General features: G+C 36.2%; 2 protein-coding genes across 3 annotated transcripts; both read left to right on the plus strand.

The window, feature by feature from the left end:
- Window positions 1-666: 666 nt before the first annotated feature.
- On the plus strand, window positions 667-11,465 carry LOC306887556 (ephrin-A1-like). The gene is made up of 5 exons (XM_079445386.1): window positions 667-1,004; window positions 8,843-9,138; window positions 9,908-9,973; window positions 10,087-10,185; window positions 10,348-11,465. The coding sequence occupies exons 1-5, from the start codon at window positions 907-909 to the stop codon at window positions 10,467-10,469; spliced, it is 681 nt and encodes a 226-aa protein (XP_079301512.1). The 5' UTR covers window positions 667-906; the 3' UTR covers window positions 10,470-11,465.
- A 1,310-nt stretch (window positions 11,466-12,775) lies between these two features.
- On the plus strand, window positions 12,776-18,181 carry LOC306887130 (sugar transporter SWEET1). Of its 2 annotated transcripts, XM_079444669.1 has the most exons (6): window positions 12,777-13,009; window positions 13,539-13,616; window positions 13,923-14,046; window positions 14,484-14,645; window positions 15,971-16,090; window positions 16,188-18,181. In XM_079444669.1, exons 1-6 carry the CDS (start codon window positions 12,942-12,944, stop codon window positions 16,293-16,295), a joined length of 660 nt encoding a protein of 219 aa, XP_079300795.1. In that variant the 5' UTR covers window positions 12,777-12,941; the 3' UTR covers window positions 16,296-18,181. The 2 variants fall into 2 exon arrangements, with proteins under 2 accessions (XP_079300796.1, XP_079300795.1); XM_079444670.1 differs by lacking the exon at window positions 13,539-13,616 and having other exon boundaries at window positions 12,776-13,009.
- The last annotated feature ends 4,143 nt before the right edge of the window (window positions 18,182-22,324 follow it).

The following is a 22,324-nucleotide window of genomic DNA, read 5'->3' on the forward strand; positions in this document are numbered from 1 at the left end:
TTTTCATTTTTTGCACCCTCAATTTACAGATTTCCAAATAGTTGTATCTCGGTAGTTTTATCCTATCTGAGCAAAGCATACATCAATGAAAAGCTTATTTATTTTCCTCTCAGATTATGTATAAACCTCAGTTTCAAAAAAATGACCCTTATGACTGGTTTACTGGTTTTGTGGTCCTGGGTCACATATAAGAGGGTATTCCATTAGAACAATTCATTTTATTGTAAAAAACAAAAAAAAAGTAAAATTAAATTATTAAAAACATAGTTGTCAATTGAAATAAAGCTGAACTAACATAATATAATATATATATATATATATATATATATATATATATACAAAAATATTAATATTTTATGACTAACCTCAACTAAACAGTAATTAAAAATATTGCCTTTTCAACTAATTGAAATATTGAAGCCCTAAAATTACTATAAATAAACAAAAAAAAATTATAATAATAATAACAATAATAATAAATACACCTAAACAGTAAAAAATTTTTTTTAAAAAGTACTAACAAAATTAATAAAATGTAACTAAAATGAAATTTCACAATATAAATACACTGATTTATTTGTCATGGTCTGTTCACTTCAATCATTGTAAGCCTGTGCGTAGAGGCGTGTCAAAAAAATAAAGCTTTCCTGTTTTCATTGGCTCCTTGTTCTTTGGGGGCGTGGTTTATGTAGCTGATTGATAAAGCGGACTGAGCGCACATTTCTCCAGGCTTTACCGCGACAGTTTCTGCTAGAGACGCATATAGACTTGTTATTCAAGTAAACCGAATCACTAGTGTTTCAGGGACTCTCGCACTGCTAAAGTGCACAATTATATTTACGTTTTCAACGTGCAAAACAATCCATTGCACTTGTATTCATTTGAAGAGCATATATCCCGGACTCAATGGATTTTCTGTGGCTGGTGTGCGTTGCGGTGAGCGTCAGCGCTTGGTGCGCGTCTGCGGAGCGACACAGTGTTTACTGGAACAGCACAAACGCAAAGTAAGACTTATACTCCTTTAATTGTATAAAACCAACTATATTCAACTATATTTATCCAACTTTATACAATGTAACTCTTGTTAGCATTATTCTGTGATATCTGAAATCTCTGCATAGTACACTAACACGAGTTCTCCAACTAAGAGCTTGTAAGTACGCAGTATATTAGTATAATATCTATGTATTATATGCACTGCATTAACAGTCTAATCAGTTTCACAAGCCTTTAGCTGCTTTATCTTATTTTATCTGGTTCATGCAATATTTTGTTGCAATTTCTAGTTATTTGCACCTCCTGAGATTCATTCGGTGGAGGAAGGAGCATGTATAGATTAAGAAACACATGATATCTCTAACACATAAGCGATCATAGACCCTGACTTGCAAGTTATGATGGTTCAAGTTGTTTACTCGTTCAGTTCAGTTATCATGCACTTCATTGGTTTGCTTATCTCTGCCTCTAGTCTAACCTTTAACATGCTAGTGAATGACATGGTAATTACTAGAGACAGCAGCTGGACAGAGAAGTACATGGAGAAAAACCAGACAGATGGATAGACAGATCAGCCTAAATATACACACACACGTTAGTTTTACTATATTTATGAGGGCATCTTATTGACAAACCTGTTGACATCTGTATATGTACAGCAAAACAGGAACAAATGAGCCAGTTCTTGTTTCACTATATCCATAAGAACCTTATTTATTTATCTTTAAAATAAATCTAACTTTTACACACACATACACACAGCAATAAATAAACAGACATGAGCACACAAGACGAGAATATCTATGGCTAGTAGTAGCTTGAGCGTTTTATGGGAAGTGTCTTGTTGCTCTTTGTATGATATTAAGTTGTTACCGTTACAGTTTACAGATCGAGGGTTGTATAGACCCTAAAGCTCCTTGATGGGTGTTTCATCAAATGATTGCGATTGTAATCGCACCTCGTAGTGAGGACGGACAGGTCATTAGGCACTTTAGAGAGATCAATACAAATGACAGCATTCAGAGCAATTTATTACGCATTTAGCAGGAAACTCAAGAACAAGGAAATGGCCTTTTGTGGATATCAGAAGCTTGTTACTGTAAAACAGAATCTTTGACCATGACATGATATCTTTTTATTCCTTCCCATAGTAGGAATCTTGGTTCACCTGGATTTGCACATACACAATGATAGTCATAAAAGTTAGCTGGCAATAACTGAACAGAATATGTGCTCATGACCCGTTTGGAAGTTCGCATGATGTCACAGGTGATTCACACCGTCTGTTGTGATTCAGTCTGCTTTCAGTGAGTAATTTATCAATGTCCTTGTTGCGCAACATGAGTGTACCACCCTTAACCAGACACGGTCTCAAAAGAGCCTGGCTCACTATCAGCCAGCAGAAAGAGAGAGAGAGAAACAGCAGCTGTGCCTGAAGAAAGACAGAAGAAATCATGTAATAGAGACCAAACTCTTTTTAGAGCTTGCCGTGAAAAGAATGGGGCAGAAGAGAAAGCAATGGTGTAGTAGGAGCTGCTTGGATTTGGGTAAAAAAAAACAACAGGATTTGTAATTTGAGTTAGAGATGAGGATGGAGAAAAAGAGGTGGAGGGGATTATGTGGCAGCAGTCTGGTGCTTGGTCCGGTCTCTAATCCCGACATGGTCCACATCCATGGAAATGGTTGCGTAACCACAACAAGAAAATTTGTAATAACAAAACACTAAGCCCTCAGAAAATCTCAGCATTAAAAATCGGAGTGGATCTCTTCTTTTAAAGCTCTCGTTCTTGTACACATACACAAAGACCTTGCTTTATTAGCATTGAAAAGGTTAAAAACAAACGCCCACACATCAAAACTAGAATTGTAAATATAATTCCGTCTTGAGCTGGTCATAATCTGGCAGGTGTGGTGGGATCTGCGTTTTAACAGCGTCTTTTTCCAAGATAAACCTCTGTTATTAATCTTATGTTCTAAGAAAAATGAAACCGTTTCCATTAATGGGATTTTCAGGTTTCTTCTTTTACTTTTCTTTCCTTTAACGACTTCCATCAAAGCTAGTGATTGTTCAATCAGCCCGTGAAACTCAATCAGTCTGTGTTTAAGTGGATTAGTCAGGCTCGACTAATCAATGGCAGATAGGTGTATCTATCTAATATTAATTGGCGTGATCAGCTGATTATGCAGGTGGCGTAAAAGAGTAAAAGAGTAAATACGCTTGAGTGTTTTTAACCATGTGGGTGTGAGTGAACAGTAATGATTTAATCTCCTGCACGTGGCCTTTGGCGAGCTGACACTCTGGTTTGACGGGTATATGATGAGTGTTCACCCTGAGGAGACTGGATTTTCAGGTCCAGATTGACATATGGACGTTGTTTTCGACAGTCTGTTTTTGAACTCGTCACATGCCTACGCTTGCGTGCTGAGCGTGCTGAAGGGGAAGTATACAGTCCCGTCATGCATCATTGAATCATCATTTTTGCCCTGAATCATGCCTTTATTTTCACGTACATGTTGTCATATACATGTGTGTGTTCACTCGTCAAAGTTTCACTGGCTCGCATACGGAGGGGGGGGGGGAGGGGGGTGATGTGCGATTCGGGTATATTTAGTAGACTGGGATTCCTTCCAGCAAACATGTTGCTATACTTGACCTTTCAGCTGTCCACTCATTGTCCACCCCTTTTCCTCATCGTCCATCCCTTCCTCGGCAAACTCACTTTGTTTGATTTTATACATGTATCTGAGCATTATATTGCTGAGCTGTTATCTTGAGGAGGAGGGGAGCAGACAGATCAGTATACATATCCAGACAGATTCCACAGACAGGCTGTAAATTAATCTTCTTTAACCCCCTCATTCTTTTTCTAAGGCTCATAAACACGCAAACATAGTGGGCTACGTAGGCTGGGCTATAATCTACGAAACGAACAGCGTTCAGCCTCAGATTGTACGTTGATGTGTGTAATCTGGCCAGATGACCCATTCACACAGAAATCACAGTGTATATTTATAGACTCCAGTGTAATCCAGTGCTGTATAATCCCACTTTACACAGAAATGGATGTGTATGGAAAATATAATCCATAATTCCTCAAAGCATTATAGAATGTTCTACCATCTAGGGGTTGGATTGATTATAAAATCATAGCCCTTTACGGATCATTTCTGGTATTTTTTTTCACAGATTAGAGTTCCATTTTAGGATTTCAACTGGTCAAGTAATGATGATTACTAATTGACAGGAAGTAATCTGCTGTTCCAGTTCAGTTTTGATGTGTATGTGTTTGGGCCTGTTTTTAACTCCATGCTTAGTTTCTTTTCCCTTCTCTCATTTTAACCCTTAAATCCCATTATTCTGAGCTCTTCCTCTCTTTTCCTTATCTCCAGCCCAGACTTCCTCACTATTTCTCTCTGTATGTCCTCCCTGCTCCATCTTTCCTTGCACTTTTTTCCCACACAACTCCCTTTGTCTATCTTGTTCAATCCCTGATTACTGTTTTGATTCCCACTGCCCTTTTGAGTTGGAGTTTTCCTGTTTTTCTGTCTACAGCGTGCTAGATTGTGTAACTGTCGGTGTAGTAAAGTGTGTGACCTGTGTGAGCTCACAAATGTAAACAAAAGAACCAGAAGCTTGTTGCCTGCCCTTACTTAATTACCTCAAGTGCAGTGTTTGCATTCAGCATCTTCAGAGGCTCACTGTTGCCATCTACAGAATGCTTACAGTACTTGATGAACATTTTCATTTCATTCAGTGCCTATATTGTTTTCAGTTTATTATTTCACAAGTACAAAGTCGCTGACTTTGTATAAAGCTCACAGTATGCTACCAAACAACAAGCTAGCATATCAGCAGGCAATTAGCATCCATTTAAAAGTGAAAGAGAAAAGGAGGAGGGGGAAATCAGGCATTTGTGAGGGAAGGATTGAGAAAGATAAGACTGGGGGATGGGTGATGGGTTAGAGGTCAGAAAGAAAGAAAGAAAGAAAGAAGTGTTTCTCTAAAAAATTAGCCTGAATGAAGAGGCCCAGGTTTATAATGTGATTTTAAACAGAGAGGAGAAAGAAAGAGGGTGGAGAAGATGGAGGAAAAGGGGGATGGGTGACAGAAAGATATATATATCTTTATATAAGATATATAAAGATCAGGGTGGAGCAAAAGGACAGTGATGGATGGAGTGAAATTTTGGTCTTCTGCTTTGAACTCACAAAATCTCACAAACGTGTATTATCACACAGTCTGTGTTGTGTTAGAAAGTTTTGCGTTGACCTAAAACTTAAGTAGAATCACTCCATTTACTCAGGCCATTGCAATATACATATCACAGTTTGTAATATTGCAATATTTCGATAAATTTGAGATCTTGTGCAGCCCCACCCCCCCAATCCAACTTGATTTAAAACATGTATCTGTAAAACCCTTCCCCCAAGCCCCACTTTAACCCCTGCAAACGGCCCGTATTGGATGGGTCTGGTGCCGTTGAATAGCAGCTGTGTGATCCGTGTACTCCGTGTGATAATCCCTGGTTTGGAAGAGCGGATTAGCTGGATGGCATTCCGACCCGTTCTGCTACGGCTGGGGTAATTACCGGCATGTAATCAGCAAGAAGGACAATATGAGAACATACTGATCAAGAAGAAAGTGAGAGAGCAGTGAGGTTAAAAGGACTTAGCAGTGACTTAACACCTTGAACCTCTCAGACTTTAACGATACGAAGGTGTAAAACTGAGACGTCTCTGTATATTATACTTGTAATGGAGAAAGAAAGCCAGACAGACACAAATAGCGTAAAAGCTCCATGCACGCGCTTGAACAGACAGGTTTTATTACTTGATAGTGTGAGAACAAGCCGCTAAAATAGGATCATAATACTTGTCATGACAAGCAGCAGGTCTTAAAGTTTTTCGGTAACCAAACCCTCGACTGTGTGTGTGTGTGTGTGTGTGTGTGTGTGTGTCAACTGCTGACAGCGAGTGTAGTGCATTAGGCAGTGTGTTCATCTGTTCTGAAGCACACAGCGCTGACCGTCTCTCAGTGTGTGTGTTTGTGTACATGCTGCTGACTCAGTTAGGGTGTGTCTGAAAAATCTGACCCTGAACTTTGACATTATTGACCCGCCTGACAGTTTAAACATTCGGCAGAGAGCAAAAGAGGGGGAGAACAGACAAAATATTGAGGAGAAAGACAAACATATCTGAAAGCAAATTCAACTATATATTATAAATGTATACAAAATATTTGTTATGTTTTTGAAAGAAGTCTCTTAAACTTACCAAGGCTGTGTTTATTTGATTACAAAAAAAATAAAACAGTAAAACTGTGATATTGTGAAATATTATTACAGTTCAAAACAACTGTATTCTATTTTAATATATTTTAAGTGTAATTTATTCCTGTGATGGCTGCTGAAAATTCAGCTTTGCCTTATCTCTAATCTTAAAATCATTCTAATATGCCAATTTAGTGCTCAAGAAACATTTATTATTATTATCAATGTTGAAAACAATTGCATTGCTTAATATTTTTGTAGATATTGTGATTTTTTCAGGGTTCTTTAAATAGAATGTTCAAAAGAATTACATTTATTTAAAAATAGATTTTTTGTGATAAAGTAAAAGCCTTTACTGTTAATTTTGATCATCTTATAAAAATATACTATATAAAATATACAATAGATTTTTTTGAAGCATGCACAAATACATAGTATGAAGACTCATGCCATATTGATAGCCTAATAAATACCGTTTTGTTCTACACAAAGTGGATCATCTCATGTGGGCTGCCATGTTAAGATCACATGACCAACCTAATCAGTCAGCATAAACAAATTACTTTAAGTTTTTAAGCCCACATGCAAACATTTAAACCCAGGCTCCTCTGTGTCTTGTGATAAACAGATGGGTGACGTGGCCCCCAGGGGCTGCAGCTACAGACACTCCTCTCGGATGTGTGATGTTTACATACATTCTGTGCCTCTTTTACAACAGCATCACTCTCATGCTCGGCCCATCACAGCGCAAACTGTCACACGGGAACAAGTGGGCACAGTGGCGTTTGAAGTGACCGATCACTAGGATGAAAAACACAACAGAGCTTCTCTGTGATTGTTTGAGATATCAGCGGCTGGCCTTGGATCAGCTCAGAGAGATTAGAAGTGCATGGGAATCATAGTGTGAGGGCCCACTAGACCCTCTTAGCATCAAACTAAACTAGGGACTTAATATGCAGTACTATTTGGGTCAAAATAAATTAAAAATATAAAAACTCCAAACTAAAATGAATTGAGGGACTATTGTGCATCCTTAGGCAAACACCTTGGTGTCCAAAGACTAGACCTAACCCAGAGGCTGATGTATGTGAGAAGGAGGGGGAGGAGTTAATGACACCCAATTTGTGTTGTTGTCTTGGTCTTGCTAACACATTGTCATTAGGTTTCAAACAGCTCCAGATAAACTGCTTCAAAGGAACATCAGAGGAAATGAGACAGGGCAATCCACCAAACAGTCTAAAACTGAAACCGTTCACACTGCTTTCTTGGTCTCATCAGCCGTGATTTGTTGATTGGCATATTGAATACACATACAAAAACCACTGCTTTCCCACACACAGAAAAGCTGGCTTAGCAAGGTGTACACCCTATCTTTTGAACACTCTGCTGATTAGAAGCCGTGCGAGACTGACTCTAATCTCCACACTAACCGGTGCTAATGAGCGCAGTGATGTGTATGTTTACCCCCCGTCTGAATAGAGCGCCAAGCTGTTTAGACAGGTCGGCTAATGCTTACCGCAGAGGCACAGTGGGAAAGGGAGAGAGATGAAGGGGGTTGGAGTGGACAACGGGGGGCCCGTCAGGAGCCTGTGTGTCTGTCCGTCATTTAACCACGGCTCCCGATGGCAACAACAACAAATACATGTGCCAAAAGGGAGAAAGTGATAGCGCAAAGGGCATGCTGGGGGAAAAGAGGCCGCCTTGTGTTTTGATGGCGGTTCACATGAAGGCCGTGTGAGTAAATGTTATGGTAATGTGATTGGGTTTGAAAATTTTGGGTATATGGAAATGTGATGGCGTGTAGCGTTGTAACACTCACCAATCAGATGACTTATGGGGTTCGAAAAATGGCATCTTGTAGTCACTGTGGGAGTGAAATGAGAAAAGCAAATGAGACGACAATGAAAGAAGAGGCAGACAGAGAAGAGGCTGTAAAAACACGTAGAGCCAATTCAAAGAGTCAGTCAGTCTAAGCGGCTCCAAGGAAAAGGTTGTGATGGATCACATGAAGTCAAGAGGTTTTCATCAGAAAAAAATAAATAAATAAAATTACAAAATGTATTTTAGATATGTCGAAGTTAACATGTTAGCGTAAAACGTTTAAAATACATGACCTTTTGTATAATAATCGGTTTTGGAACAATATTTACTGTGGAAAACATTTGAATTGAAATTATTTCTTTTCAGTTAAAAATGTATATATTTTCCAGATAATATATAAATAATTTGCTTTGGTTTCAATGCTGTTATTTATTATTTAGTTTATATATATATATATATATATATATGACAACACTTTATCTATAAGAGGAAGAGAGGAAAAGAGGAAGATTTTGTAGTTCTTTGTAAAATGTGAAGTAAAATAAGTGGTCAGAAAATTTGAGAAGAAGTTTGCAAAACGAACCAAAAAACAGATGGAAATAAATCAGTGAAATGAATGAAAAGCAAACCTGCCTTTTTATGAAGGACAATTCAAGAAAAGCACAGTTGGACAATTTCCCATCTCCACTCCTTCACAGTCCTTCACACTCCTTATTGACAGCCATTCACGGATTTTTCTCTCTTTCTTCTTCCAGTTTCCTATGGGATGATTACACCGTGGAGGTCCGCATTAATGACTACCTAGACATCATCTGTCCTCACTACACACGTGGCGAGATCCCATCCCAGGAAGCCGAGCGGTACGTGCTCTACATGGTGGAGTTGGAGGACTACGAGAACTGCAAGCCGCAGTCCTTTGACCAGCTGCGTTGGGAGTGCTCCAGGCCTTTCGCTCCTCACGCTCCAGAGAAGTTCTCCGAGAAGTTTCAGCGCTTCACTCCCTTCACTCTGGGCAAAGAGTTCCGCCAGGGAGAGAGTTACTACTATATTTGTAAGTATCCACATCTGTAACTCAAAACTCAGTGTAGATCTTTGTGACATTTTGGAACGGTTTACCACAATTAGTAATGATGTAAATGAGTAAAATCATTTTAATATATATATATATATATATATATATATATTATATATATATATATATATATATATATATATATATATATATATATATATATATATATATATATATATATATATATATATATATATACACATTTATACATTATATATTTTAAAAATATTTACATGTATATATTTATATTCATATAATTTGTATTATATATATATATATATATATATATAAATATATTTAATATATAAACATAACATATTTTTCTTAAATACATACATGCATGTGTGTGGATTTATATATAGATAATAAATATACACAGTACACACACACACATTATGTACATAAAAACTTTTATTTGGGGTGCGATTAATCGTGATTAATCGTTGCCCAGCACTAACAAAATAATAAAATAATACAAATACAAAAAAAAGGAAATTTTATCATAGAGGTGACCCCTGAAAACCTTCATCATCATTAAGAATTCAATATATATAAATTACCTTTAAAATAGGTTTAAAAATATTTTTTTAAATAATTAGTTATGCATTCAAAGTGTTAGTTTTTCAACTTTTTTCAAACCTTATAAAACAAACATAACTACAAAATGTATTTGCATTTATAAGCACATTAAGTGTATATTTGTTGGGCTTCAGATTCCAGTTCTAAATTTGTACTCTGTTTTCCACAGCCAAGCCTCTTCACCATCATGGACAGGAGTGTTTGAGACTGAAGGTGGATGTAGTTGGACCTCATGGTAAGTCAGAACAGTTTTTTGCATTTACAGCTAGACTTTTCGGCAAGTCTTTACTGGATTACACGGGCAATGAAGCCTTACTAAGAATCCAACTATATCATTTAATTTTCTAGGTTCCAAGAACAAGAAGAAGACCATGGGAAAAGATGAGGAATTAGAAGGGAAGATGGTTGCTGGTGGAGTCCATAACCCATCAAACAGGCTTCCAGCAGGTGAGCACTTCATATCTGTCACTCTTTTTCTCACTTCTGGCAGCGTGTCCATTTGCTTTAGAAAACATGTGGAATTTTTAGACTTTGTAAGCCAAGAGTGACATTACGCAAGTTACATAGTCGTGAAATATACTCATCATCCTTCTCTTCGTCTACTTTCAGATGACCCTATTGCCATGATCCCAGTTGTGCAGAGGAGCGTGGGCAGTTCGGGTGTACGCATTGCTCCCGTCTCAAGTTTTGTCACGTTGATCTCTATATTCCTCTTCCTGCTTCTCCACTGAGCCTAATATAAGAAGACTTTATGGACGCTGGTCCGTTAGGACCCAAAAGACTGTAATGCCGGTGCTGGTTATCGGCTCTGAAAATAGATTTTATACAAAGAATTTTTATACAAACTGAAGTTTTGGTGCTGGCGTGCAAGTTGCTGAGTGACGTGTTTGTATTTGTGTTTGTGAGAGTGATGTGACCAGAGAAAGGTGTTTTTGAAGAACCTTCTCTCTTTTTTTTTTAAGAGTATTTACCGTTCTCTGATTCTTTTCCCAATCAGCTCTTTTTGATTTACTTTTGTAGATTGTATGTGTTCATTCTTCCTGAAAATTCATCACAAAATAATTTACCAATGTGATGCAGAATAAACCCTGAAGACCGGAGAGCTTGTCTTGTAACCATCAGCTGTATTACTGGAATTGTGATCACAAGGGTGAACAATAGGTTAGATATTGTGTTTGATAGAGACCTTCGCTCTACTGTACCGATTTGAGCCAAAGATCACAGGATTTATCTTAAAACTGACCCTGATCTTGCACCTTATAAAGAATTGATGTTTGTGCATATAACAGTGTTTGTAAATCTAGAACAGTTATCAAGCATTGGTGTTTCCTGTGTTTTGGATCTCGTGTTGCTGTAGTTTCAGTTGGTTTCTCTGATGTAATGTGAACACACTCTACAAAATGTACTGGCACTAATGTAATCAGAGTTTTTTTTTAAAACAGCATTTGGTTTTGAACAGGAATGTTTGGTTGTGCTGTTTTGTTTTGCGAGCAAGAAAGAGAGAAGCCGGACTTCTGACAGAGAGCACAACATGCACAAACAAATACAAACGGTTTAATAAATTCTCTCAAATAAGTTAAAAGAACAATTTATTTTGTAAAATGTGTTTTGTACTGTATTGGTTTATAAACTTGTAAATAGTTATGTAAAAATGTACATATTGAGAGTTATATAAAATAAAGACGTTTGTTAATTATGAAAATGTATGGAAAGTTGTTTTTATATATAAAAAATGGAAACAGACATATTCTGTGAAATTTGTTGAGGCCTCAGAGTAAAGTTTGACGCTGTCAAAACTCTGTTAACACTCTCACTGTCAAACTTTCTTCCTGTCCTCTTTCATTCCCTTTTCATCTCTTTTTCCTGGCCAGGACTTCACAGCTTTTAACCAAACATTCAAATAGGGGTGAGATGAATGAAAGAGGGGGGGGGGGGTAGTAAAGTGGCACTTGGGTGCCAGAACGTAACATGCTCATTTTCCTTGGCCTCAGCTTTTTCTGTGACATTTGAGAACATTAAACTCAAGATACGTCTTCTCTATTTAACCACATGTCAATGCAAAATTCATCATTTTGTTTGAAAGTAAGAAGCAAATGTTTGCGGCAGTAACATCTAAAGATGTTCATGTGGACTCGCTATATGTTTGTCAAGTATGGCTATTTTTTGCACCTAGATTTTTAGAAAACTTTTTTTATTATTTATACAAAACTTACATTTTTTATTTACATATTTATGAGAGAATTTGAGAGAAATTTGTCATCCTTAAATAACTGACTTTGTCTTGCTTAAAATAATTCATAGCTAGCATTTTCTGTATCTTCAACATAATATTTTTATTTTTGCAAAATTTGTCAACATTACATTTTGTACCTTACACTGTGAAAATGTTCTATAGTGATATTATTCCTTTATTTTCACAAAAAAATATGTGATGCTTTGTCCCATTTCAACTCATGCATGTTCTTTAGTACATTTGACAAAATTACAACTTCAAAATAGGCACTAGTAATATAAATCATGACATTGAAATCTCAGTGACATAAAAATGACATTTGTTTAGATCACTTTGTTTAGGTAGGCCAATCATATTAAAGCAATCATTCTATAATTTATATAACAATAAATTCTCCAAAATGGTCAAGGAGTGCAAAAACTAAATTAAGAAAGCTTGGTAATGTTTCTAAGACAGCATTAGTACAGTTACATGAGAGAGAAAACTGTTGAAATCTTTAGGTTTTAATATCAACCACAGGGGCACTGAACCATCTACACGTGCAAATATTCAGTGTGGTTAAAACACTTTTCGTTATGCATATATTTCATAACAATGAGTCCTTAAACTCTTTTGGGCAGCTCTTCGCCTAAAGCTTGTACTTAAAAAAAAAAAAAACTACATCTCACTATACACACTATACTACAAACTCTCATTATATTCAAAGGAATATCTCTGTCAATCATCGTAAAACTACACCTCTATTTCACTACACAACCAGACTACAAAATGACGTGGGTGCGTAGCGTTCGGCGATAACCAATCAGAGTGAAGGAGTCGATCCACACAGATTACAAACACGGAAGTTGAGGAGGTGGACGATAGTGTTGCACGAGTGCAGGATTCTTAGGTTTTATGAATATAATTTGCTTCGCTTGATTATACAGGTGTCTGGATAGAAGCACAGATAATTTTTTCGCGTTTTCAGTCAATGGATTTTCTGCAGCTGCTATCATGTGCGTGCATCATATTCACCGTCGGGATGTTCACGACGGGATTGTAAGTAACGTTAACTTAAGTGTCTTCTACTTGATATTTATAAACAGTCATATCACTTATAATGTAGCTGAGCTGAACTGTACACACTTGCGCGATTTCATAATCTTCGCATCTTGTGACATCTCGCGCCTAATAGAATCTGACTTCACTCAAACTTAATAAACAGCCTCCTTACAGAAATGTACCATGGTAACAAAAGTTTCCACCAACATACTATACTTATTGTTACTACTGATATTAGCCAACACTGACATTAAGAACATCGCACGTTATTAGGATTTTACAGTTGTAACAATAATTGTAGTATGTATGGTATTTTGCCTGAAACCAAGGTACATTTTAACAGCTATATTCTCTGTGTATGTAAGTTGAGCATGTAAACATTTGGAGGTTGTGCAGGGCACCTGAAGCAAACGAAATTCACCATACGTGTTAACTTCCAGTGGAAGTGATAAAATATATGGTTTGCATATATACTCATCTTGCAAGATCATGTTCCTCTCATTACATGTCCTCTCTGCATTTGCAGGACAGACTTGAAGAAAATGAAGGCTACACAGAGTGCAGATAACGTACAGTTTCTGCCGTTCCTCACCACATGCTTGAAGTATGCATTTGAGATTTGACACTTGTAGCTTTCATTCTGTAATGTTGTATATGTGAATGCAACTTCATGCACGCATTGTGCATGGATTTCAGTCAGGCTGATGATACACAGGGCAACTTTTTAAGCAATGTTGCCATCAACGGGCAACCAGGTGAGACACAGGGCCCATGACCGATCTAAAATATCCAGATAGGGTTTTGTTACCCATTCTCAATGGGAAAGTTCCCAAGCAACACTGCTCAAAAAGTTGCCCTGTGTATCATCAGCCTTAGTCTGCATGATCATGTTTCTCTGTGTGTGTTTTAGTAATCTAGGTTGGCTGTACTATGGATTATTAAAGGGAGATGGAACGGTGATATCTGTAAACATCATCGGGGCCTTTTTACAGACCTTATACATAATCACCTACTGTCATTATACCAAAGACAAGGTTTGTTTGAATTAATTTTATTAAAAAATTAAGTTAAATATATTGATATCCAGTTATATTATTAGGATGATAATGAATACTATATTTTTTACAAGTTACAATATAAGCACAACCTTTTGAGTGATCATTTTATTTTTAAAATTAATACAGGCATTTGAAATGCATGTTATATTATCAAAATACTAGTTTGAGTGAAAAGTTTAATTTATAAGTTTATTTAAAAAGTTATATTTTTAGAATGCCAAAAGTTTACATTTTAAAATTGAATTGAAAAGCTTTAAAGTTTAGATCCATGTTTAAGTCAAATTTGATCACAGATTTTTTTAATGCGTGCTCAGACATTTCTGAAATAAGTAGTTTTATGAGTGATCTGAAAATAGTCCAAATGTGCAAAAATAAATGGTAAAATTACTTTGCTGTATCTGTGTGTGTTTCAGAGGCAAGTGTTCTCGCAGACACTGGCGATGATGAGTGTGTTGTGTGTAGGCTGGGTGTATTTTACTGTGGTTATTCCTTCTGGAGAAGCTCAACTCTCTCAGCTTGGCCTGGCCTGCAGTGTGTTCACCATCAGTATGTACCTCTCTCCACTCGCTGATCTGGTGAGTACACACCTGTACATTTAACCAGCATTAATTCTGTTTAAATACACAGTCAGAAATTACCTGCACATATTTACTGAGAATCATTTTGCAGTAAAGCACATGAACATGGAATGAGCACACTGCAAATGCACCTCAAGCTTGTATTAGCCTTGTAGCATATTACCAGCACAGTCAATGAAGTTTCTAGAGTAGATTTATGTAACTTTTTACTTATCTCACTTGCACTGTGTTAGAAAATTAAAGAAGTTATGCATATTTAATTGTATACATGTTAACTATGTTTAAAAAAAAAATGTAGGTCAAGGTTCATTTGTGTAGGACTTTGAAAAGTGCTGATGGAAGTGCTGCACATCAGATAAATTAATTAACAATATGATAAAATAATTAAAAGAATGATCATGAATAAGCCTGAGAAAAAATAAAAATGACAGGAAATGCACCTCATTATACAACATATTTAAATATATTTAATTGCATACATTAATGTGGTATTTATATAGGACTGACCAAAGTGCTGCACCTCAAACATAACTCAAAATAAAACAATATAATAAAATATAAATATGATCAAATAATAAGGCTGATTATGAATAAGCTTGATGGCGAAGGGAAAAAATGACTGGAATTATACCACATAATAGAATTAAACATATAACTGCATCCATCAACCATGTTAATCGTTAAAAAAACGAATGCACACAAGAAATCACATACATTTTATGTTAACTGTGACACCCTTACATATCACATAAGGCATACATCAACTCTGAAATAAATGTACATGTTCCTCTTCTTATCGTTTCCTTTGTAAAAAAATAATGGTGTGGAGTCCTTGTATTGACATTCCAGCATTCCATCTTTTGTTTATCACTCCTTTCGTCCTTCTTTTTTTTGTGCCCTCTCATAGTCTCCATCTTCCTGTTTTGGATCTCTCTCTCTTCCATATTTATCAGCCTGGCTCTGTCTATCTGTCCTGTGCCCTGTGGTGTATTTCCTGTCATTCTCGTACCTCCTTTTGTTGCTTCCTGTTTTTCCCTCAGTCACTGTCTGCAAGTGTCAATATCTGCTTGTTATGGGAGAGACTATGCGTGAGTGTAAATAACATGTGGTTGGAGCTGTAACATACCAGCGAGCACGTGCTTCTGATTTACTGATCTTTGGTGCTTAAGTGGAGGACACTGGTTTGAGTCTTGGCTGCATCATGTTTCAATCCCCTTTCCTCCCAACATTTCCTGTCTCCTCTGTACTTTATTTGATGATAAACAGTAGCAAAAGCATCATTCCCCTTTCAAAAAAACATTTGTGTTCTTTATTTCCACCAGTTGGATATCGTGCGAACTAAGTCTGTGGAGCGCTTGTCTTTTTCCTTAACTGTCGCTACGTTTTTTACATCCACGTCATGGACGCTGTATGGCCTTCAACTGCGTGACTATTATATCATGGTAAGATGATGCAGACTGATCTGAGACAGTGGTTTGAGATAAGGCTGAGCGTCATGTATTTTGTTATTATTATTCTAATTATTATTTTGTCTTTCAGGTGCCCAACACCCCTGGCATATTTACTAGCATCATCCGCTTCTTCCTCTTCTGGTGGTTCGGAGCTGTCATTCCAATCAAGCCCTCCTATAAACTGATCCAAATCTGAGAGGGAATTTAATTAATTGCCTTCTCTACTTTCCTTTACCCAAGCCAGATGAGATCCTGGTTTCCTTCACATCAGACTTTCATGATACCTTCTGAAATCAAGCCTCTAGTGAAACTGCCACTTTAAATTCTGAAGTCTTTATCTTTTTAGGCAAAGGCATCGTTTACCCTTCACAACATGTTTCCTCAAAAAAAAAAACTGAATTTACTCACTTATATTATTCCAAACCTGTATGACATATTTTCTGCTCACAAAAGAAGACTTTTTAAAATAAGTTGTCTGCTTGTTTTTTTTTTTTTTTTTTTCTCCATGTACTCTAGAAGTCATCATATCATGTACTATCTTCCAAGTTTTGTGAAGCTATAAGTTAAGATTTGAGAAACTAAAAATCTTGATCTTAGCTCTTCTTGGCACCTGTTTCATAAACAGGTTATTCTTTTAAGTGATCTCTCCTCAGAATGTCTTTCGTTGTGTTCTGGTAGACAAGTAAGTCATACAGGTTGTGAATGACATAAGGATGAGTAAATAATGACGGTACGTTAATATCTTTTGAATTTTAAGTTCTCTGAGTGACAGACTATTTTCTCTTTATCTTTTTGGTTAATCCTCGTATGGATGAGGATGCTCTCAGTTTGTTTGCAGGTATTTCTTAGTTAATAGGAGATCAAATCTGCTAACACAACACACCTTAAACTAAGAGCTCAAACCTGTTTGTTCCCTTATGAAAATTAACCATAGATTTATTATAGTAAATGTGTAGTAACCATGTTTTTTGGGCTGTTTGATTACCATTTGAATAACCAAAGTTTTACTACAAATACTATGGTTAAAGTAGGCAAACCATGATTAATTTGTGGTTAGCATAATTTAACTACAATGACCATGCTTTTTTATTTGTAGAAAAACCATGGTTCATTTTCATAAGGGGTATTTCAGCCCTTTCTCTGAAAGTGATACTGTTTGGCAGGTGCAGTTATATATATTTTTTCTTTTTATCTTGGTTACATACGGTTCCGAGTGGCCTTTAGGAAAATGTCACATTCTATTTCTTAATGAACGTAGTGTTTTCAGATTGTTAATTAATCATAGGCTACTTTATTATAACATCATTCTTAATTGTGTCCATATGGCAGTCTGGCAGCTATTTAATCAGCATCCAACTCAAGTGACAAAGCCCAAAAGAAACATTATGTGCGTAAAACCTTCCTTTGTGCGGAAGAATAATGCAAACATAGAAAACTTAGTTTGACTGAATGATGTTTAATTAAGAATATCTGTCTCTGAGACTTCAGAAGACAGGAAATTTTGAATGTCTCTGCTCACAGTTCTCGTTTTGTAGCTGGAATATTTTTTTCTTAACATTGTCGCTGTCAGAACATTGTTCTTTGCAATGAGCCCATACAAACAATAATATAAATAAACAACTTTACATTCCCCTCCATTCGTGGTGACAGGCAGAATATAAGGGGAGGAATAATCAGCAAATTGACTTTTATTTAAATTTATAACTTGTAAGATGGCACAATGAAAATCTTAAACCGCTTAATGTTGTGTATGCCAAACTGGTTTGATCTGTGACAGGGAAACTTTTATTATATATCTTACTGTACATCATTTGGTACTTTATTCACTACAGCCTTTCCAAGTCTCCAAGACTGGGCTTTCGAATATAAAAAAAAGAGTCGTTATGATCATTTAAAACTTTGTTTTATTGTTGTATTGTTTATGGCTTTGGTGTTGTAAGATCATATTTTTGTGTGTTTTTGTTACTTTATACTATTTTATATCCTATGCAACAGTGTATATTGTATCAGAGGGGATTTAGAGGGATGTTCTTTTCTGGAGTTTACCGAAAAAAAAATGGCTCAAATAAATTTTATATAACATATAGCCTTCAATGTCTGGCTGATACCGAGAGAAGAAGTTATGAGAGCTTAGCAGGGGAATGTGAGAGGATTTTGTTCTGGTCTCAAAGAGGATCAGCGCTGATTGTGAGCAATGAAAACTAAAATACACTCCAAAGCTGAGGCGTAACGTGTGCTGACAGACATTTTAATTTCTGTGGGAAATAACAGCACATTTATCTCCCGCTATTAGGTGTTTTGTTTTGTAGAGCTCTCATCAAATGTTTGTGAAAGTGTGTTGTTTGCTTGTTTGTAGTTGGTCTTCGTTAACACGAGCGAGTGGGAACCGTGTGGTTGCTGTTTCCCAGTGCCTATGGAGTCTTTACATGCATTTCCTGTCTGCTTCTCAGAGAAAGACATGAAAGAGGGAAAGGATTGTCGGTGGTGATTGTTCATCAAGAAAGTGTGTTTCTAAAAGAAAATTTGTGATTGGAAAAACCTCTTTTGTGAGAGAAACAATGCTGAGCAAACCAGTCTCAGACATGAAGACAAAAGCATTTTTAAGATGTTCAGTCATGTTTGTTTAAAAGCTTTTAATGGTAAACGGTAAAATTTACCTTGCTAAAGTGTTACAAGATCAGTGGTTCTCAACTGGTGGGTCGTGACAAAAAAAACCTTATCAGGTCCATTCTGCAGCTGTGATAGTTATGGGTCACAGACGACAGGGGGGAAATGCAACAAACCATTTAATCATGCATAGCTTTATCATAAATATTATATATAAATATTTCACCATTACTGAATGAGGTATAAAAATGCACTAAAGCGTCAGTCTGGCAATGACTATTTTTTTAATTATACTGTAATAATTAAAATAAATTTTGAATGGTTCACCCAAAAATATATATATTTACTCAAAATGTATTCACCCTCAGGCCATCCAAGATGTAGATGAGTTTATTTCTTCATTGGAGCAGATTTGGAGAAATTTAGAAATACATCATTTACTCACCAAAGGATCCTCTGTAGTGAATGGGTGCCGACAGAATAAGAGTCTAAACAGCTGACACAATAATCCACAAGTAATTCACATGACTCCAGCCCATCAATTGTCTTTAAGGCTTTTTAACTTTAAACTGTTGCTTCTGGTCAGAATATGAGTCTCCATAAGTCGTCCTCCTGTGAAAAAGTCAATCCCCTCTTGTCCTCTCACATCAAAACATATCAGGCAAGATGACTTTTTCACTGCAGGAAGCAATATTATGGAAAGAGGACTTGTATTTTCTCTGGAAGCAATGGTTTGGAGTTAAAAACCTCTTGATGAATTTCTAAACCCAGCTTTTCACTTCAAAAGATACTTGTGGATTATTGAGATGTTTTTATCAGCTGTTTGAACTCTCATTCTGACGGCACCCATTCACTGCAGAGGATCCATTGGTGAGCGAGTGATGTAATGCAAAATATTTCCAAATCTATTCTGATGAAGAAATTCATTTACATCTCCGATTGCCTGAGGGGGGGGGGGGGGGGGGGTGTACATTTTCAGCTATTTTTTATGTTTGGTTGAAATATTCCTGGAAAATAATCTTAGTTGAAGTGAAAATAGAAAGCAACTTCCATGAACAGGTTGAATTAATTTATTTTGACTATAAATTAAAGATAAAGGAGAAGTCAGAAGTTTTCAAGAAAAAAAAATGACAATGATTTGGTCAGAAACCCTTGTCATTTCCCATATGAAAAATAGCCACACCATGACAAGCTCATCAGGCCGAAACTAGGAAACGATTTAGTGTAATTACAGTGTAAACCATCTCTGTTACTCAACAGACAGATTAATAAACAGAGACGGGCTGGACGGTCAGGAGTGATGGATGACCATGTGGAGACAGAGAGACTAGACAACACTCTCAATCAATGCTCACACAAGAGTGTGTATGTGTGGTGTCCAGTGTTTCATCCTTTGTCGCGCAAGATGGGAGCACTTGTGTGAAAGCATCCGGGCAAATGTGTGTATTATGAATCACGTCTGATTGATCTCGGACATGCTGCTCTGTTCTCATCACTAACACCGCACTAGCCGTGGTGTGTACGTGTGGATGTGTATATTAGTGTGTGTTTAATCAGCGCAACAATGGGAGTCCACTGCAAAACAGGATACCACTGTTTCCTGCAGCAGAAACTGTCTCTGGGATGCACACACAAATATACACACCACCTTAAGGCTGTCAAGGTTGCTAACTATACATACTCTCAGTGACATTTGCAGTGATCTTATACATTTGATTAATAGTTTTGTCTGCACTGGAAACATGGTACTGTGTGATTGGCACCTTAAGGATCTATTTTTACTTGATTTAACCCTTAAAAGGATATTATTGGTGTAACCAAATATAGTCAGTTTGATTGAGTCAAATTAAATAATATATCCAATTTATTTTAAATATTAATTGTATTACAATTTTATATTACATTTTAAAATAAAATTTACATTTGACCAAAATAAGTTATTAAAATTTCCATGCTTCACAGTTTGATGACTGAGTTGAGAAATTCTTTGGTGGTGAATGGATTTATTTATTTATTTTTTATTTATTTATTTTGCATTTCCAATAGTAACATTATGTAATTTAATTACAAATTAAATGTTACTGTAATCTGTTACAGTTTCTGAGAAAAGAATGTGTAATTAAATTATAGTTACTTGTGAAAATGATTACAAACGGGGTTACATCTGAATATTTTTAAACAAACACACAGAGATCTAATTAATATATAATTTATTAACTTTATCAGTGTTTAACCTCAGAATGATCTCAGAATAAAAAGAGGTGCTAAAGTCTGATTTTGCGGTGGCTATGCATTCAAATTAAATTATTATAATCTTAATTCAAGTGATGAGAATTTGGACAATCGGTTCAACTTTATTTTAAGGTGTCTTTGTTTTAGTGTAATTATACATATAAGTACTGAGTAATATTAATTAACTACATGTACTTACTATATGGTTAGGGTTAGGATTAGGGCTTGGATTAGTGTTGCTTGCATGTAATTATGCATAATTAATTGTTATTATAACAGTAAGTACATGTAACGTAACAAGGACACCTTAAAATAAAGTGTTACCAGAAAGTCTTACAGTAATCAGTGTTGAGTACTACATTAAGGTTAACCCTGCTTGGTTTAAATGTTTGAAAATGAATAATAGTTAAAAAACATTCATTAGAAATTTAGAAAAGTAATCAAATGTAATAAGTTACATACTTTAATAAAGTAATTGAAATAGTTACACTGCTTATTACATTTTAAATAGGGTAAATTGTAATCTGTAACCTATCACATTAACAAAGTAGCCTTCCCAACACTGATTATGGTGGTCAGGAAAGAGAAAGATGATAAATTGCTTGTTGTATTCCTAATTTTTTACATTTCTTTGGATAAACGTATGCTAAATGAATAAATGTAAATGTAGATGTCAAATTAGCTGTGACTCCCTCAGCCATTGTGCTAGAATCACCCACACAACAGCGTTAACTAGTTTTCTGAAATTGAAGGCCAAGGTAATATAATGCAAATGTAGTGACATAAATTCATGAAAATACACTAAAACAAAAACTTTGCTAGGTTTATAATGTTAATAACTGTGGAAATGGGTCATCATCTTGTGCCCAGCTAGTAAAAGCTAAATGCAAAAAATGGCTAGGAAAAATAAAAACAGTTCCAGCATAATGTGTTTGCAGAAAGTGCAGATTTTATTTGATATTTTTGCTTTGTAAAACACAGTTTTAAGATCAGTGGCTTAAGATCTCTTTGTTGTTGCTGCATCTCAGCGATGATCCAAATAAATGTTACAAATGTGCAGAAGGAGCACATTAAACTTCTGTTTGAACTCTGAAAAACAGTAGTGTGTGTTTGCTGCATCAGCAATGATGGCATGTGTGTGTGTGTGTGTGTGTGTGTGTGTGCGTGCGCGCAATGTCAGCTCATATGTTTCGGCTTTCAGCAAGTAAAACACACCTGTGAGAGCTCCAGCTGTTGTTTTGAAGAGCCCAAACAAGGGAAGCAGAGACAGAGGAAGAGGAATGTGCTGCTCTCTCCTTTTTTCCTTCAGCCCTTCTCATCTCCTGTATCACGTTTGTTCTGTTAACTTTCATCTCATTCATGTCTCCTTTTTCCTAGCAGCCTTAA

Source organism: Barbus barbus (assembly GCF_936440315.1).
Source record: "Barbus barbus genome assembly, chromosome: 21".
NCBI lineage: Eukaryota > Metazoa > Chordata > Actinopteri > Cypriniformes > Cyprinidae > Barbus > Barbus barbus.

Bases quoted from the DNA above. Each gene is read 5' to 3' on its own strand.
- LOC306887130 (XM_079444669.1), top strand. From the start codon at position 12,942: ATGGATTTTCTGCAGCTGCTATCATGTGCGTGCATCATATTCACCGTC. The intron at 13,617-13,922 runs GTATGCATTTGA...TGTGTGTTTTAG, and splicing joins TTCCTCACCACATGCTTGAA to TAATCTAGGTTGGCTGTACT. The intron at 14,047-14,483 runs GTTTGTTTGAAT...TGTGTGTTTCAG, and splicing joins GTCATTATACCAAAGACAAG to AGGCAAGTGTTCTCGCAGAC.
- LOC306887556 (XM_079445386.1), top strand. From the start codon at position 907: ATGGATTTTCTGTGGCTGGTGTGCGTTGCGGTGAGCGTCAGCGCTTGG. The intron at 1,005-8,842 runs GTAAGACTTATA...TTCTTCTTCCAG, and splicing joins TGGAACAGCACAAACGCAAA to TTTCCTATGGGATGATTACA. The intron at 9,974-10,086 runs GTAAGTCAGAAC...TTAATTTTCTAG, and splicing joins GGATGTAGTTGGACCTCATG to GTTCCAAGAACAAGAAGAAG.